This window comes from Olea europaea, chromosome 3, assembly GCF_002742605.1.
Source record: "Olea europaea var. sylvestris chromosome 3, O_europaea_v1, whole genome shotgun sequence".
NCBI classification, from domain to species: domain Eukaryota; kingdom Viridiplantae; phylum Streptophyta; class Magnoliopsida; order Lamiales; family Oleaceae; genus Olea; species Olea europaea.
In genome coordinates, this window is record NC_036239.1 from 3,897,534 (window position 1) to 3,917,171 (window position 19,638).

General features: G+C 35.7%; 2 protein-coding genes across 3 annotated transcripts; one reads left to right on the forward strand and one right to left on the reverse strand.

Moving 5' to 3' along the window:
* The first annotated feature begins 2,121 nt into the window (after window positions 1-2,121).
* On the forward strand, window positions 2,122-13,572 carry LOC111382746 (kinesin-like protein KIN-UB). Of its 2 annotated transcripts, none has more exons than XM_023006786.1 (19): window positions 2,122-2,350; window positions 3,372-3,472; window positions 3,642-3,764; window positions 5,996-6,181; window positions 6,327-6,548; window positions 6,703-6,859; window positions 7,722-7,871; window positions 8,037-8,125; window positions 8,263-8,466; window positions 9,142-9,240; window positions 10,186-10,320; window positions 10,431-10,565; window positions 11,083-11,218; window positions 11,299-11,391; window positions 11,792-11,917; window positions 12,075-12,200; window positions 12,288-12,431; window positions 12,914-13,042; window positions 13,130-13,572. In XM_023006786.1, the coding sequence occupies exons 1-19, from the start codon at window positions 2,221-2,223 to the stop codon at window positions 13,288-13,290; spliced, it is 2,646 nt and encodes an 881-aa protein (XP_022862554.1). In that variant the 5' UTR covers window positions 2,122-2,220; the 3' UTR covers window positions 13,291-13,572. The 2 variants fall into 2 exon arrangements, with proteins under 2 accessions (XP_022862554.1, XP_022862559.1); XM_023006791.1 differs by having other exon boundaries at window positions 2,123-2,350; window positions 12,908-13,042.
* Window positions 13,573-17,861: 4,289 nt separating this feature from the next.
* On the reverse strand, window positions 17,862-19,375 carry LOC111382761 (AT-hook motif nuclear-localized protein 22-like). Its single transcript, XM_023006803.1, has 2 exons — window positions 19,137-19,375; window positions 17,862-18,998 (listed from the first exon to the last, which is right to left on the reverse strand). The coding sequence occupies exon 2, from the start codon at window positions 18,971-18,973 to the stop codon at window positions 18,059-18,061; it is 915 nt and encodes a 304-aa protein (XP_022862571.1). The 5' UTR covers window positions 18,974-18,998; window positions 19,137-19,375; the 3' UTR covers window positions 17,862-18,058.
* Between the last annotated feature and the right edge of the window lie 263 nt (window positions 19,376-19,638).

Genomic DNA, 19,638 nt, shown 5'->3' on the forward strand with positions numbered 1-19,638 from the left:
GATGGAGGTGGTTTTTATTTTCCACAAAAGAAGGAAAATATTTTCTTTTCTAGGTGATATTTTCCATGCCAATTAAACACATTATAAGAGTATGTTTGATTATATTTATTTTCTATGAAAAATATAATTTTTCTATCCAAATTCTTACTTTGGAACATTTGATTGCTATATATTTTTCATTTCAACTTTTAATATGCCTAATTTTCTTGGTTTATAATGAATATATTTTCTTCGGGGAATAGGTTTTTTGTTTTCCTCAAAACAAAGAAAATATTTTTTTTTTCTAGGTGATATTTTTTGTGGGGCTTGTTTGATACCCTCCATTTTCCACCTTTTTGCATATCTGATTGGCCAAATTTTCCCTGAAATTGATTTTCTTGGTACAACCCATTTTTGCTCCATTTTCTACCTTTTTAAGGAAAATGTTTTCTTATGGGTTTGGTGGTTTTTTTTTTTTTTTTTTTTGCAATTGAAACAAATTTTATTCCTAATTATAACAAATTTTATTTATTTAATTGACAATTTTCATGAAAAATAAAGCTAAACGAATACCAAAAGATCCAAAATTTCAATATTTTTTAGATGGAAAAGTATACCAATCAAATACATTTAATTAACAATTTCCAATAAAATAAGTTTTAGACAATTAAATTCTCTAAAATTCGTTATTTTTCTAACAAATTTCATTCGTACAATCAAACTGACCTTAAAATCTAAATACACGCCTCGATGCTCGCACTACGTTTAAGGCAGTTAAGCTTATACCACATCGTGCAGATAATGGGAGCCCATTTTTGTCATTTCATCATCCACGACCGCTCGGCGCATTTCAAGTTCCCACGACGCCGGTCCCTCAAAAGGGTATTTGCGTACCTTTCCTTTGAGGTACTGTTTGGGCTCCAAAAGATGTGAAAAACACCATGTGCCGCGAGACCTTTCGTTTCTGTCAGTGAGAAAACTGTGAGCTCTTTTACCTTTTTGTGATAAAAATATTTCATTGGTGTCATGTTTTGAATAAAAAGGAAAAAGAAAAATTTATTTAACATATGAGATTTTAAAAAAAAAAAGAAAAAAAAGGTCGAATCCCAACCTTGAGGGCCCCCACCGCCCCGCCCCGCCCTTAGAGCTTTGTGAGGGAGGTAAATCGTGGGATGTGCCCCAGCAGGCCAGGGAACAAGAGTTGCCTGTACACTGCGCCTACAAGGAGTTCAATTCCACGTCTCAGAAATCGAACTCTCATACTGCAGTTGCCAGCAAGGCGTGAGATAACTTCACTCCAGTCCTTTGTACCACTAGGCTATGCCCTGAGGGGCGAGATTTTTATTTATTATTGTGTATAAAATATAGGGATAAGACATTTTAATCGGAATCGAATCACGGAATTTGACAAATTCCAAAAAACAGATAAATTAGGAACCTCAAGAAACGATTCGTATCGATTCTTGATTATTGAATAGGAAACCCATGTATTCGAATTTGAAACTATTTTTATATTTTCTTATAATTTATTTATCATAACCCCATCCGACCCAATAAATAACATATTAGCAAGGTCCATATGCACTTTACATGCAGCTCGCCACACAAATCTTTCTTGAGGCGTCAAGCTACAGTTTAAATTGAATAATATTATGTTAGATATTGGAAGCTATTTGATAGCATATTTGCGGTGAATTAAGAAAGTGTTAAATTATGTATTTTGTGGCATATATATATTTCTTCTTCTTCTAGATATTAAAAAAGAGTAATTTGTATTATCAACTCATGATTTTTAGTAAAAATATTATGGATAGAACAGAATATGAATCGATGGTTTGAGTTTGGATTTCATTCCAATAATACTGAATAATTTCATTTACGAAATATAAGTGTAATAGGTGCTTCCGAGTATTGAAACACTCGGACATGCCCCGGCAAAGTGTAAGATTAACATATTGATGTCATAGGACTACAGTACGGCCAAACGAGGCCTCATTCACTAAACTATTCATGTGATTTCCTCTCACCCTGAAAGCGGTGAATTACCCACGGGACCCACTTCCCATACTTCTTTCACTTTATGGTTTCCTCTTGTTTGAACTCAAAGTCGACTAAAAAGACTAAAAACACCATTCCTTTTCAGTTAATTACCAGGCAACACCCTTTCCTTGTATTAGCTTCTGGGTTTTCTCGTGTCCAAGAAATTTTCATTTCTTCAATCGAAGAGAAAAATATAGAGAGATGGCTACAAGCGGAGTTTACAGAAACGGCTCAAATAAGGCACCGAATCTCCGTGCATCATCTTCCTTCAAATCGAAACTTCCGGTATCGAATGTCCGCCGCAGCATCCCCGGCGGGGCCACTGACACCGGTGAGTTAAACAATTTTAGCACTCAGCTTCTATCCGAGCGATCTGAATGTTAACGATTAGAAATGCGAGAAACAACCCTCTTACTTAATTGATTGAACTTGAATTGTAGTTCGCGTTGGAGAATTTTTTTAGTCGTTGCACTTGGAGCCTGTGAGAAAATGTGGGTTGAATAAATCTCTGTTTTTTACTGTGGATTTAATTAGACTACGTGGTTGTTAATTTCTTTGTCGTAAGCTGGAAATTCTATGGCTAAAAACACCATGATTGGATATAACATAAAGATAATTCAGTAGTTAGATTATCTAGTTCCGATAGCGCTTTGAGTAGGTGTGTACAGTAGAATTTTTATGTATGCATATGGATGAATGTATGATGTATCTGTATGATGCTAAAATTTGTCAATGTAGTTTGATAAACAATGTTTCTCTCTCTCTCTTCACCTTTCCCTCATCATTACTGCTTCCCATAAACCTTGTTGATGAGAGCAAGCCTCAAGAGCTTTCCAAATACATGTCCGTTGACTTGTCAACCTCGTCTGGAAATCTACAATAATTTTTGGGGTTTTGTGTTGGAAGAAAATACTAAAAGCACAAACACGTCTGCTAGAAATGTGGGAGTTCATTTGTCAAATGTAATAGTTGTTGATCGTGTCTTGCTTAAATGCACACAATCTTGATGAGACTTTTCATGTTAAGACTCTGAAACATCAATAGTTAATACAGATCATGAACATTTATTTTGAAACTCTAATTAATTATAGATTTTTTCTTGTTTAAATTATATAAATTCTTTCCGAAGGGGTTTGATATTAGATTCAATTCAATGCAAATGTAGTTTCAGCTGAATCGGTAAAGCATTCCTAGGGAGTGCAATGCCTCCAATGAATTCCATCAATGAAGCATTGTCACTGCTGCAAACGTCTTTTGCTTTTGTCTGAAGTTGAACTATTGAACTTCTAATCTTTGTTTCCCCCGATATCAATGGTAATTTTGATTTAGTATATTTTGATGGTATCGGACAGTTTCTGGAAGAGTTCGAGTCGCTGTAAGATTGCGGCCTCGAAATGCTGAAGAAATGGCAGCAGATGCAGATTTTGCTGACTGTGTGGAGTTGCAGCCTGAGGTTCATAGCACTAATTCCCATTTTTAAGATCTCAATATATAGATCTTTCGTTTTCATAACTATCAGAAAAAAAAAATAAAAAAAAAATCTTTCATTTTCACACTTGTGATGTAGTCCTGTGATAAAATAGATCCCTTGTGATACCATTGTTCACTTTTTTGCTTTACAGCTTAAAAGATTGAAACTTCGAAAAAACAATTGGGATTCAGATACCTATGAGTTTGACGAGGTTCTTACTGAATATTCATCACAGAAGCGTGTCTATGAGGTTGTTGCCAAGCCTGTTGTCGAGGTATGTTTTTTGAGGCATCTTGTTTTTTAGACTCTGGCGACTTGGTTCTTAAGACATGGTAATATTCGGCTTCCAATTTTTTAGAGGTTCTGTGGTTGAAATTTAACTGCCAATTTCAATATATTTCACACATAGTATTTAGGAGTATAATACAGAATAGTTGGAGAAAATTCCTTATGAAGTATACTCTATTGAGTCTGCCACGTCTGTTGCTATTATGAGCTAAATTTTTAATGAAGCTTCAGTGTACTTATAACCAATGTGTTTCTTATCCTTTGAATGGTGGCTGTGATCCTGCAAAATCGTCCAACCAATCTATGTTCTGCATTCAGTGTTGGACAAAATTAGTGTCTGATTAATCTTCTCTATGACAATCATAACTGATACGAAGTTCGCCTAATTATTCTTACAAATGTTCAAGATTTAAAATTATCCTCATTTTAAATTCTAAAGGTCAGAAGATGGGGCTTTCTATGTACTTGAGGGGTTGGGGCCATTACCCAAGCATTTAAAAATAAAAAGAAATGTAAAAACATTGGACATGTTGTATATATCCATTTGGACGCTGGAGAGACTCTGTTCAATTAGGTGACATGAGCAAACCCATTGGGGTTCAGCAATCCAGTTTCCAATACTGGTGGGAAGTCATGACCGATTGACCACCTGCCAAAGCAAGTAGTCCATGAGGCTTTGTCTCTGACTAAACAATCACCTAGTTGAGGACCAGCTAACATAAACAGTCCGGCCAAGATAAAACCTCAGACATCCAATTAAACTCCACCTGACCATGGTTGTACAAGCCAATATGCAGTAGTACTGAATAGAAACTTATAGCAGAATGTTGGGGAATTGAATACAAACAACTAAAAGTAGTAAGTAACAACCTCCTTAGTCAATCTTTGTTCACTGCCAGAGAACGTGCCCATCATGTGGGGGACCAGCTCCTCTATGTAAGCAGTTCCAAATCCTCACAAATAGTGGTGCTTCCCATGCACTTATACACACAAAAAAGTATCTTGAGCCCTTATTCTGCAAGATTTTATATTCGATCTCAAGAATACGTAAATGACTTGATTGTCAAGGGGAGACACCATAACACTTCTAACTCATTTCAGCATGAAGCTGTCAACATCATCAATGGTAGGTTTTTAACATCTACAAGCCACATGTCAAGTAGGACACATCTAGATGTGTTTGAGTTGTGTCTTCACGTGTCGAAGATGTTAGAAATATATTAAAAAGGGAGAACCATGTGGCACCGGAGTATCCAAGATGTGTTGTTCTAAGAGCGTCTCCGATGCTAATGCTAGATTGCGCTAAAAAGGTTGCCTCGTAAGTACATAGACAATGTCTACAAAAGTTCCTCAACAATGCAATATGTCTAGCTGATGTGACAAGAAAAAGTAGGCATTGTCAAGATGACCATCTAGATGTAGAAGCTTTTCTAAACCGAATGAGTCACCACAGTTTAATATTTCTCTCCCTTTTCTTATTTTTTCTTACTTTTACTATTTTTCTCTCTAATTAAATATACATTAAGAGATGAAATTTGAATTATAGACGGAACTCATTGAGATGAAACTTGAGCTAGTCCATCTATTCACAAGACATTAATGCGATGCAGAATGGGAGCCTTTCTAATTAGATGTCATTGTGCCGCTTAGATTGCAATTCATAGAATGCATTGTAGATGCTATATACATATCAGACATAGACATTCTACCATAGGGGGAGTGTCCTTGCTTTCATAAACGTTGCAATGGACTCGTACAAAAATGTGGGACTATGATTGCATAATTTCATATTCACATTGTTCATATTAAAAATTATTAGACAATTGATAATAATTTTAGCTAGACTTTTCAGGCTTTCCTATTCAGAATCATACTTTGAGACATGACATGGTTCACAGTGCTTCTTCTAATGTGCTGCATGTAATACAAGGGGGTAATAATACATATTAAGATGATGTTACTGCTCAAAATTGTGATACAAATTCTATTATTAAAGGAGTCAGACTCAAACAGCAAGGTTTATGGCGTACAATGTATACTGCTCATGATTACTGGGACCTTTATGTTGATAGATTTGAGATTATACTTTGCTTTGTCCTCAATCACATATAATTCATATTCTACTAATTATAAAGTGTTTTGTCCTCAATCACATATAATTCATATTCTACTTATTATAAAGCAGAGTTTTTTTTAATTCATTTCCCTCTTTCCCAGAGTGTTTTGGATGGTTATAATGGGACAGTGATGGCTTATGGTCAAACTGGCACTGGAAAGACATATACTCTTGGACGGCTTGGTGATGAAGATACCTCTGCTCGTGGTATAATGGTCCGCTCAATGGAGGATATACTTGCGAATATCTCTTTAGAGACTGATTCTGTTTCAGTGTCATACTTGCAGGTTGCTGTGTACTTCCCACACAACTAAATAATTGTGTCACCATTGTTAATTGGTTTTCTTTATTTTATCTGGTCCTGCTCTAGAAAATTTCTAGAAATTGAATGATAATTCTAATGTAAATCTGGAATTACTGGTTTAAGTGCAGATATATATGGAAACCATCCAGGATCTCCTAAATCCAGCAAATGATAATATTCCCATTGTCGAAGATCAAAGAACTGGTGATGTTTCATTACCAGGGGCAACCGTCGTGGAGATCCGTGACCAGCAAACTTTCATCGAGCTCTTACGCTTGGGGGAAAATCATAGGGTTGCTGCTAATACTAAGCTGAATACCGAATCTTCCCGCAGTCATGCCATTCTCATGGTAAATAGATGAGTTACTGTACTCTCGTGATATCTTATTATTTTTATCTGTCTTTTCTTTTCTTTCTGACATTCATATTATGCATCTCTTCACGCTGTTATGTGAAATTATTTCCTAGCTTCTCTGGTTAAACAAGTAATGTGGTCTAATGCAGGTACACATGAAGAGGTCTGTCTTGGGAGGAGAAGATGAATTTTCTACTGAAAATGAAAATCGTTCTCATTCAGTTGGTAATTTTAAGCCCTCCATCTTACGAAAGGGCAAATTAGTTGTTGTAGATCTTGCTGGTTCTGAACGTGTTCACAAATCAGGTGCATATGAGACTTTAAACTTATTATTACGAGAAATTATTTGCATTTTTTTGTCCCTCTTTTAGTTGAAGAATTTGATACACAACATTCATGTTTGCTTTTTAATTTGTATGCTTGTTTGATAAGCTCAAATAGTTTCTGAATCTACAAGTCAATCAAAATTTGCTCATACTTGCTTTGCAATCTAACCAACATGAAACTCGGTTTTAAGCCTTCTATGGTGTATGGGACTTGTATGTAATGTGCAGATGGATGGTGAAAAATATTATAGCTTGACTTTGTGTTGATCAGGCAAATTTCCTTTGGATGCTTGAGTTGACCCACCCTTTTTCCCTTGAAATGGAGAGGTGGAAGTTGTGCCTGGAAAGTAAAGGCATTTAAACATAGTTGTTAAATTTTCAGTCACTGCTTATCATGGAACTTGAAATAGTTTTGGCTATACTACTCCCAAAGACCTGTGCCAGGATGTCAAAGACCTTAGAACCAGTTTGTAAAAGACCTATGCATCCCTTTGAAGTATATTACCAAGAACTTATACGTAGGAACTATAAATTTCAATAACTTTTTGGTGTTTTGAAGATGTGTATCCCATGAAATGTTACTACCATAAACTTTTGTTATAAAAATCTTTAGTTCCGGAACATTATCTTTGAAATTTCTTAGAGTAGTGTCTCTTGCATGTTTCTTTGTGTTGGAATGTTAAATTATGTAAATTCTACCTCATCTTGGCCCAGATCAGAAACATCTCAGAAGATGCAAGCCATTTGTGTTTTTGCATTTACTATTTTTAAATGCGGCTTTGCTTCAATTGTGTTATTAATTACAAATTTAATCTGAGACAACTTATGAATGTTTCTTGAAGGAAGTGAGGGACACATGCTAGAAGAAGCCAAGTCAATAAATCTATCACTTAGTGCTTTAGGAAAATGCATAAATGCATTGGCTGAAAATAGTGCTCATGTCCCAATTCGAGACTCAAAGCTTACAAGATTGCTTAAAGATTCATTTGGAGGTGAGGTTATATGTTTCTTTTTCATCACCTCTTGATCAACTTTGAAATGGAATTGGTCTTGGTTAGATCTTGAGCAATTATTAATGATAGTTTCTTGAGTTAATATTTTTCAATTTTTAATGACATTTTCTTTGAACTGGACTTGCATTTGCTCTTATGCTGCAGGCACGTCTAGAACTTCATTAGTCGTAACAATTGGTCCATCTCCACGCCATCGAGCCGAAACAGCGAGTACCATATTATTTGGACAAAGGGTGAGCTACAGTAGTTAGAAATTAATGAATGCAGTTTAAAGTAATGAACCAAGTTGCTGCATCCTTGTATTTTTTAATAGAGAAATTTGAATTTTTGTATTAATATATATTCAATCATCACTTACCATCCGTTGCAGGCTATGAAGGTGGAAAATATGTTGAAGATAAAGGAAGAATTTGATTATAAGAGCTTGTCTAAAAGACTTGAGATAGAACTGGACAAACTCATTGCAGATAATGAAAGACAGCAAAAAGTTTATGAAAATGAGGTTGAGAGAATCAGGTTAGAAGCACAGAAACGCGTTACTGAGGCTGAAAGGAACTGTGCAGAAGCGCTAGAGGTATTACGTATCATATACTCCTCAAAACTCTGATATATTTCCTATTTTAGTCACATGATTGTTTGATCATAACCAAAAACATTGACAATAATCCATTGAAACTACTGCAGATGTTATTAGAGTTACATAATTTTTTGATCATAAGCAAAAACTTTGATATGTAGTTGACTTTAACCTAGATATTTTCATCTAGATGATGCAAATTTGACATCAAAAGTTGAGTATTATCATTCAAATACTGAATCCCTATTATCACTGCTAGAATATGTGACATTTTTTTTTTTTTTTTCAAATATCAAATAACTCATTTTGATATTAGGTGAAGGCATCAAAGTACCTAAATTCCCTTCATAGTTCATACTGATATTCCACTTTGCTGAGCTGATTTCCACTTTTCTGATTTCTTATAACAGCACGTCATCTGGCCAATACTGACTTAAAAACCACACAATGAAGAAATGTTTTGAAATAGATGTTGATGCATTCTAAATATCTGAAAAATGCCATGGAGTAAAAGTTAAATAAATATTGTAGTTAGACTACTAAGATGTTAGAAGCATCTTACATCTAATGGAAGCTTTTTAGAATTGTCTAATACAGGAGTAGAAATCTCTTCAGACCTCTACTAAATATCCTGACATGTTCAGTTTATTTTTTTTTCTTTTTCCCTTGTAGGAGGAGAAAGTGAAATGTCAGATGGATTACATGGAGTCAATTAAGAAGCTTGAGGAGAAGTGGAGTGTCAATCAACACAAGTGTGTCGCTAATGGAGAGGTAGTCTAGCTTTGGAACTATTTTCTTTTATTTTGTGATGTTTACCACCATTCTATGCTGTCATGCTGCTACCTCTCTGCTTGGCCATGCATGCTCGTGCTGGAATTACGATAGACCATCTTATGTAAATCGAATTAATGTTAAGGACTTTTTGTGAGGTAAAAGGACGAGATGATTCTTAGAGCTTGTTTGGCACAAATATTTCCAAGCGGAAATGGTTATTTGGAGAATGTGTAGTTAATAAACGGTGAAAAGTTGTGGGTCACATAGAATATATGGTTAAAAATGATTCTAGAAAAATCTGTGGCAAACAAGGCCTTAAGGATGTCAAGACTGGGAGGAAAAGGTGGAAGCTCAAAGGAGAGAAGATGATACCTATACCTTCACCTTGGTTAACCAAGAATAGGCTAGGACGAAGGGCATCATTCTGTTTCTTGTTTAGGACTTTTCCCTTTGCTTCTTGACCGTTTGTCACATAGAATATATGGTTAAAAATGATTCTAGAAAAATCTGTGGCAAACAAGGCCTTAAGGATGTCAAGACTGGGAGGAAAATGTGGAAGCTCAAAGGAGAGAAGATGATTCCTATACCTTCACCTTGGTTAACCAAGAATAGGCTAGGACGAAGGGCATCATTCTGTTTCTTGTTTAGGACTTTTCCCTTTGCTTCTTGACCGTTAATTTGAATGTTGGGGCGGTGGATGAGGTATAGGATAGCTTAAAAAGGGAATTCATTTACAATTTTATTATAGGATATCTTAAAAATGACAAATCAATTCCTATGTTAAGTGCGTGCACACATATTTTATTAGTGCTCAATTAATTTCCTCAATACTAACTTCAATATTTTGACTCGACGCAAAAGCAAAATGTGAATACACAGCTATGTGTATGTCACTGTTCTCAGGATCTCTTTTGAGATGATTAAAATTGTGTGTGTTTGAAGGTTCACATGGACTCTGGCAATGATGAGGTTACGAAGTTGAAAGCATTGCTTCAAAATGAAATTTGTCTTCGGAAGGCAGCTGAAGAAGAAAATAAGAACCTCAAACTTCAGCTGGTTAAATTTTCGAAGGCAGAGGTACGGTTTTAAATGAATTTTAGTATTTTGTGACAGCATTATATGATTCATTTCAATTACTTGGATCTGGATTTTGAAACTGATAAATATAACTGATTGATTTCATGTAGTTGTCAGGTGGAAGTACCAATGTCATGAACATTCAGGAAATATTGGAAGAGGAGTGTCGTCAGAATAAGAAACTTGAAGAAGAAGTGAGAGCTTTAAAAAGTCAATTGTCGCAGCTGTCTACTGAAGCTAATCTAGTATGTTCTATGGAGGTGTACTTATTTTGTGATCTATACTATCTGACTCTTGCCATATGTTTAATGTCAATTTCAGTCTTTTACAGTCACTTCGGTGCATTTATGACCTATTATAATAATATGCTTCAACTTTAAGCCCCTTTTTGGTTTAGATAAAAATCAGATTTTTAGTAGATTTTGATAAAGGTTAATAAAATCTGTAGTTGATAAAAATGTTGTGGTCCCATAAAATGTATGGTTGAAAATGAGTTTGAGAAAAAAATAAGATTTAGAAATTGGGGGATGAATGAGGTTTAAGATTATTTGATTGTGCAAAATGATTGATGAGCACTGACGTTGCATGTGAGTTTTATCTCACCTTCGAAAAGGTTAGAGCTACTAGACCTGATCAACACACTAGTGGGTGTGACTGGGATAACTTACTAGGTTTTACTAGATTACTACTTTTTGTGATTGTTTATGCATACTCATGTAGACTGTAGTTTAACTGCACCAAACCATGATATTATGTTCACAGAGTAGAAGCTACCTTGAAAGAGGCAGAAATGGAAACACCCCTGCTGGTCTAGATTGCCTATCTCCACTAAATCATCTACAGTCTAGAGACAGTAGTAATGGAGAAAGAGCATCAATTGTGAACCTTCACGAACAAGGTGCCAATTAGTGTTTGCACAACTCTTATGTCATTTAAGATTCTCTTTGGACTCAACTAATCTACCAATCTATCTGACAGTTGGATTGCAAAAGATTTTGTCATTGCTCGAGTCAGAAGATGCTAATGTACGAATACACGCTGTAAAAGTGGTGGCCAACTTGGCAGCTGAAGGTGTTTGATTTCCCTTGCTCTCACCTTTCTCGAAGTTCCTTTCTGTTTGATGCTTCCTTTTATCTTAATTTTCTTAAAACAAATTATATTTAGAAAATTGATTGACTGTCGTAACTTTTTTCTTGTTCTTCTATCACTAATCATGAAAATGAATGTATATGTAAGTACAGTGACTAGTTTTAAAAATGTTTCTACGATCTCTGAGGGATCCTGTAATGTTTTGGGGGAACATGGAATGTTTGTACTGCTTTTACAGGCACGTTTATTTCTTAAATAATCTTTCAATCAGTTGCTCAATTCAGAACAGTTGCACATTCTTGAATGACCTTATTCACTATTGCTCGGTGCCGTTTCACATTATATTGCAAGAACTGATGTGTGCATAGTATGCATTCTACAGAAGCAAATCAGGAAAAGATAGTTGAAGCTGGAGGTCTCACTTCATTGCTGATGCTTCTAAGAAGCTACGAGGATGAAACCATTCGCAGGATTGCAGCTGGTGCAATTGCCAATCTGGCAATGAATGGTAATTTATTCGTTCTTTACTTTCTAACTTCTTCCTTCACTTTTACCTGTTTCATATTTTTGGGCTGGGGACCAGTTCCCTTTTCAGCTAAATGATGTATTATTTGGAGCCACATCGCAAGTCATTTTTGAGAACAATATCTTTTCTGCTTTTTCAGAGGCCAATCAAGAACTTATAATGGCTCAAGGTGGAATTTGTCTACTAGCAATGACAGCTTCCGATGCTGAGGATCCACAGACGCTTCGAATGGTTGCTGGAGCCTTGGCTAATCTGTGTGGCAATGGTATGATTATTTTGATTTTGTAGTTCGACTCTCAATAAGTCTAGCCTTTTTTCTCAATTCTTGGTCTGTGTACCCATGGCATCGCAGATAAGCTACAAATGAGGCTAAGATCTGAAGGTGGCATCAAAGCTCTGTTAGGAATGGTGAGATGTAGACATCCCGACGTTCTCTCTCAAGTTGCACGTGGTATTGCAAATTTTGCCAAGTGTGAATCCAGGGCATCTTCTCAAGGTAAGTTATTCAGCAGGTCTGTCCACAAGAGCATGTTTGGCCACCGAGGTCCTATCTCATAAGCACTCGGGGCCCAAAAAATGTGTTTAAAAAGATAAGCCAGTTGTTGGGCCCACACCTTGTACACAGATAAGTAAGGAAGATGATACTTATTTGGCCACCCATTCTGTGGGGCTCAGTGCTTATAAGATAGAAGGTTATTTGCCAAACAAGGCCATAGTTTCCTCTCTATGATGTGGTTATTCGTTTATCATCTTGAAAAATCGTGTTATAAATGAAATCAGCATTCAGATGCAGAAGTTTTTTTTCCAGACTATTCTCTTTAAAAAGGAACAATTAGAAAGTTGGCAGGATTGTATTTCCAGAAAATTTTGGCGCATGTTAGTATGAACTGTGGGAGAAATTTTTGTTACTATATACATCATTAATATGGTGAAGGATTATTGTGTATTGTGATTTTCATGATAATGCCACAGTATTAGGTACAAAACATGGGCGATCTCTCTTGATAGAAGACGGTGCATTGCCATGGATTGTACAAAATGCTAACAACGAAGCATCGCTTATCAGACGTCATGTTGAACTGGCACTCTGCCACTTGGCACAACACGGTAATTGCCTATAAGAATGAAAAACCTATATTTGTGGTTTCCAAACATATTGTAGATTGAAATTTTTTCTCTTTCATCATTTTCCAGAAGTGAATGCAAAAGACATGATTAGTGGTGGAGCCCTTTGGGAGCTCGTTCGTATTTCACGCGACTGCTCTCGTGAAGATATTAAAGCACTCGCCCGCCGAACTTTGACATCAAGTTCAACCTTTGTAGCTGAGATGCGTCGTTTGCGAATTGAGGTGTAATTACTAGCTTTGTCTTGTTGTGTTGCTAGCCTTAGAAGTACTTGGCAGTGCCCATAAGAAAGCTGGCTTAAAGAAAGGGTGATAGCTTCTGCTAGAAAAGAGGGCCGTCGGATGTAGTTTATGTTAAATCCTTATCTGTTGTCGATTGTCTGTTCCTGCATTAAATATTCTTAATTTTTGGTTGGGGAATCATCAATATACGGTTGCTTCAGCTTCAATTTTGTAAAAGTTTATTGCTCCATTCATGAGTTGTATATAAGAAGATGGTGAAACGTTTAATTTTGTTCGTTCCAAAGCAAGTTTTAGTACAAGATTAATCTGTTTGTACAGGGAAACAATCTGTTTCCCTGTACAAACAGATTTAAAGGTGCTGGCTGTATGATTTTTATTATTATTTTTAATTTTATTTTGCTCAAAACCCAATGAAATATTGCCAATTGAATTCCAGTAAAACAACTTGGCAAAATGTCCTGTACACAGAGAACAGTTGTTTAGTGTGGATCATTCTGTGTGTACACTGTGTACACACGGCTTTACACCCCCTCACATGGAGGGGGGGCCCACACATAATAAAATATTCGTGGGTCTCCTTCCATGTGAGTGGGGGTGTAAAGTTGTGTGTACACCTCATGGTGTACACAAGGCATTTTCCGTTTAGTATACAAATCAGATTCCGTAAACACATTATGAGAGACCAGAATTGAACTTGCTCGATTGAGCCCAGCCAAATTCAAGCCTAAAGATAGCATTTTCAAGTTTATTGACCAATTCTTGGAAATACAGGAAAATCTTGCACAAATTTGATTTAAAAGCTCAAATTAGACTAATAATTCAAGAATCAAGCTTGACCATTTCTTGAACTTCATCAAATTATGTCAAAATCAAATGAGTTGTAGCCACATCTGAGAATAGATCGGTTTTCACGCTTGTTTGAGCAAACTCGAGAAAATGTTTTAGGGGTAAAATTTTGGACTATTATATGCTAATTATTCACATGCAACTCAGTAGTTTTGGTGCCAAATTCAGTCCTCTACCAGATACGTTTTTCAATTGTCGCACAAACCTTCACCTAAATATAATCTAAAAATAATTTATGCATTACTAAATAATCTAAACCACATATGTCAAAAGTATTAATATTGGGGCCTCACATAGCATTCAGTACTAAAGTTATGCCCTAATATAGCCTTTGTTTGATTCGTGTTAGCTGGAAGCCTAATCATATTATTTAGGTTGTACGTGTATTTTTTATATATAAAGTACTGCTTTACTTCAATATTCTTATTATATAAAAAAAGATTTCAAGGGACTTATTTGCGTGTGAGAAAGGCATAAAAAAAGAGCGTATACTAGTTCATTATAATGAAAATATTCAGCTACAGTAGTTGGAGCTCTAAGCCACGATAAATTCGCTTTATTATATTGATTTTCATTCAGTCTATTATTGCTCTTTTAGATTCTATCTGTGAATTGAAGCTAATCCACAAAGTTGAACTCATTTTCATTTTTTGCAATTTATTGACTCCAACTCAATGATCCGACTCAACAAGTAGCAAGTTTGTAAGATTCAAATAGTACATATCTCAAACAACTAAATTCATCCATTTGAATTAGACTCTTGTTTATAGATACTCCTGATTGTACTTTATACGTTATGTGTCGCACAAATTCTCAGGGTCAGCCTTGATATTTTGAGGGCCTTAAGCCGACTTCAAATATGGGGCCCACTATATTTTGAACTTTCTTACAAAGAGTTTTAATATAATTATGAATGATCTAATACAATCAACTAAGTCCCAAATTTTGTAAAATGTCAAATTTCAACATGCAATACAAATTATAAGTGAAGTCTTAGCAAACAAAATTACAATGCAATGGCATATGGGTCTATAATGTTGATTGCGAAAAATAATCTAACAAAATAATGAAAATGATGATCAAATACACTATAATTTTATATTAATTCATAAGTTAACATACAAATAAGAAGTATGAATACGGACGAAGAATTATTAAATTCTAAGTACTTCAACAAACATCTAGAAGATATTACCATGAGATTAAAACAAAACAATAATAATAATAACCTACGTACTCTATAGTATATATTTTTAAGATAAGGGAGAAAGAAAGAAACCTGTAAGGCTATAACAATGGAAGTTAGGCCATCCTAATCTATCAAAATTGAATCTTCAAAATTTTAATTCAAATGGAGATAATTTTTTTCAAATAATGCTATTTGCAGTCGCTCACTATCTCAACATGTGACGATTAGTGATTTGATGCATAAGGCAAAAAAATAACACATTAATGCATTAAATCACTAACCTCCATATGTATAATACGTAAGGTGACTGCAACTAACATTACTCTTTATTTCTTGTTGGTTTTAAAAAATTATGATGAGTGAGTGGAATTTGAAGAGGCAAAAAGACATTTTGTTTGGTTAAGAAAAGAAAAGAAAAGTTTGGAAAATAAAGTGTCAAATTAGTCATAGAGAGAAAAAGTAATATTTGTGATATATTTATGTGATAAATAAATGTAAATTATAAGTTTTATGTCATTTATAAGTTTTTAAAAGAATTTTGTATTTTCATTTTTTATTTGTTCATTGTGTTTGCATGTGATAATTCTATTTTAAGGAATTTTATAAATATAATTTTCATTTTCCTTTAACCAATCAATTAACTTTATAAATTTGGAGCATTTACCAAAAAGGGGCCTTAGGCGATCGCCTACTCCGTTTACAGTCTGGGCCACCACTGCAAATTCTTCTCGAGGCATCGCACACAGAGCCATAGCCAGAATCTGATGCTATTATGCTAGATATTAGATGCTAATTTTTGTTATGTATTTACAGTAAATTAAGAAAGTGTTGAAATACATATTTGGTAGTATATATTATATTTTCTATTTCTACTAGAATACTGAAAAATAATTTGTATAATTAGTTCAAAATTTTAAAAAAAAAAATTATCATGTGTAGAACCAAACCCAAGTAATTGTGTGGATTAGAATGGTTCCGTATACAAAACCCACGAAATATAATGGGTGGTTCTACATGTTGAAAGATCCGGACCATCCACCCAATGCTCAGGTCGAGGTTCGAGCTTCCTAATTCATAAAATAAGAGAAAAAAAAATATTGGAAGTTTACGTGTATATATGTACTCTTCAAACAAGGAGAAAAATCCAAATACTCTGTCATCGACTCATCGTAATAAATAAGATTAATAGAAAACAAATGCTCCTCTCAGTATCTTCTCGGAGTATGATCTTGTCACAGACCTTCGGGGATACTTATTTTTTTATTTCCATTTCTTCCTGAAACTAATTAAAGCTGAGAGAAGGTAGCATCCTATAAGTCTAGCTTCCGATGGATCGATGGACTTAGCAGTGGATTTCCGATGGATCGATAATGTCAGAATCTTCTATTTTTTAATAGGTAGATATAGCAGTGCATCCCAAAGCACATTAAGAAGATGTTTCAAGAAATGAATTATACTGAACGAAGTATTTAAGATTTGGAAGAATAAAGATCAGATAAAAAAAAATAGATTTTGAAAGAAAAGAAACGATGATTAGTCCTGGCGAAAGGAGGAAACCTAAGTAGTGATGGAAAAAAAACCTAGCGAATTTTAATGATTCTATTGGCGGGTGCATGTGAGAAAGAAAGAGACACAGTACTATCTATTGTCCAAATGCAGTGAACAATTCGTGAATGTAGACAAACTGATTACTCCCCTCAGTTTGTAGGTCCCTTTCCAATCCATTTACTGCTAGAGAGAGAGAGAGATAGAGAGAGCTTTGAAGATCAAAACTCTATCTTTAACCTTTATCTCGCTGTTTGTTGCTGCCATTTGATATGCCTCGAAAAGGACCTAAGTTTAGAGAAATGCACGTGTAATTCAGAACCCAATATTCATGTCTCTCTGCTAGCTTGTCAACCCCAAAAAGCATTGAAGAAAAATCAAGAAATTAAGGATCCTTGAGTGTGTATACCTATTCCTTTATGGACATAGGAATGAAAAATGAACTTATAAGGGGGAAATCAACTTACAGAAAATACTTTTCTTTCATTTCTATAAGACAGCTCCACTTGTTGAATTACCTTTAGCCAAATTTGCATGCAGTGAAAATATTGTCTATTCCTGTCAATGATCTTGGAAGTTGAAACTTTCACTATATTTAACGTACGGAATTTCCAATGTTTCTATTCCCAAACACTCTGATAACAACTAATTAAAAGACTACAAGAATTGGAAAAGAAAATGGATGTTAGAAGAGTTGTGAATATAAGAGTAGAAGTAACTATTAAGGCCAGAAATTTTATGGGGTATCTTAAAGATGTTATAAATAGGTGCATTTTATGAAAATGAACAAGTTGAAATAGGAAACCGTAAGAAACAAACCAGCGAGAAAAGAATGTTTTCTACTTTTCTTCGGCTGGAAGGTGACTGAATGATGTTTATCATACAAGATATCAGACCTGCAGCATGAAATCAAAAGAAGGAAGAAAAAGGAATTGAAGGGAAACTGCAATTCTTCTCCTAATTGGTATAACAGGAAACGTGAAATGCTGAAAAAGCTGTTGTCATAAATTTAAACCACAAAAGAATTCATGAATTTATACATCCCTCTTCAATCAAAAGGCAGAATAATCACCAAGATGACACCATGAACTCAAACTAAAGCTACTTTCAAAGAAATTTAAGAAGAATGCAAAATGATTTTGAAGAGAAAATCAAAGATCCTGATTTTTTATTTCGTTAGAAGGGAGGGCGACCTGCCCCCCAATAGGCCTCAGCTGGTAACTGGCATGAATTTAAGAGATTTGGAGGCATCCCATGAAAAAGATTTGAATTAGGATCAGCCATAAGTTGTTGTGGCTGCTGCTGCCCTTGCTGTTGTTGTTGGCCAACAATTCCCGGAGATCCAAGGGGACCACTTCCGGGCAGCGGCGATTCTTCATCCTCTAGAGGAAGCCTCTCATATGCTGCATTACCAAATGTTGCTGCCATAATCACCACCGGCCCGGAAGCAAGCAGCGGCCCTACCACGCTGCCACCAACAACCTGGCCTTGCCCTCCGGCTAAATATATGGTTAATCCTGATGCAAGAGGTGGAGCTGGAGGTGGCAAAAACGAACCTGATAGGGATAGAATTTCGAATCTTCCATTTAAAGTCACTACTGCTCCTGGTGCAGCTGGTTGCCTTATGGTGACATTAGTGACAGTGCCACTGCCGCTCAAGATGCAGACCCCTCTCTGCCGCCTAGTAGCGAAAGTAGATATACTTTCTTGAATATCACAACCGTTGGCAACTTCCATGACATGAGATCTGAGTGCATTTGCACTATCTCGGGTGATTATGATTGGGGGTTTGGGCTTGTTCTTGGAACCGGCGGGTCTTCCTCTTGGTCTTCTTGTAACCTCTCCTTCCCCGGAGATTGGTACTAGATCTTTGCTTCCTGTGGGGGGAGTGTTCGAACTTGTGGTGGTTGTGGAAACACCGTAATTCTCATCGCGATCTCGCTTCAGGTTCCTGTTAGGATTGCTATTTCCGCTCTGTTCATCTTCGGGATTCTGTTGCTGGTGATGCTGGAACTGGTGGTGATGGAGCTGAAGATCTCTAGCGTGAAAGGGAGGCGGCAAAGAACGGCCGTGAGATGTTAGTTGATCCATGGCTTCACTTGACTGGAAAACCTATCTGCTTTTTCAAAGATGGACAAATTTGATGAATTTTCTTGGTAATTTGATGAATCAAATTGAACTAACCTTCACCAGAGAAGAGGTGGGAAGGATTCACCAAAAAATGAGCTGAATTAACCATGACTTATCCCACTACCTTCACGTGATAACTCTATATTCTTCAATTCTTGTTAAGTTGGGTTCGTTGCTGTTGGTGAGTTCATGGGGGAGAGAGAGAGAGAGCGAGAGAGAGAGAGAGAGAGAGTAGATATATAAAATGAATTCGATCCTTTTTATGTCGGGGAAGCATGGTTGCTGCTGAGTGGTGTTCGGGTTAGGGTTAGGTCATGAATTCATTTGGATGAATGGGGAAGACAGCGTGCCCATGGCCGGTGGGTATGGGGCCCTCTTTCTCTCTCCTTTGTCCCCCAAGCCTAGGATTACTAATCTTCATTAAAACTTTTAGCAATTAATTGATAATGATTTTAGCGGGACTAACTATATATAGAGAAATGCTATTCATTATCATTGATGTTTAGTATCAATTTATGTGATAATTACATGATATTAAATAATGTGGAGAGCATCGATGCTTAGCTTATATTAAGTATCGATAACATGACAAGTCATTTAATTGGTGAATAAGTTAACAGTATGTC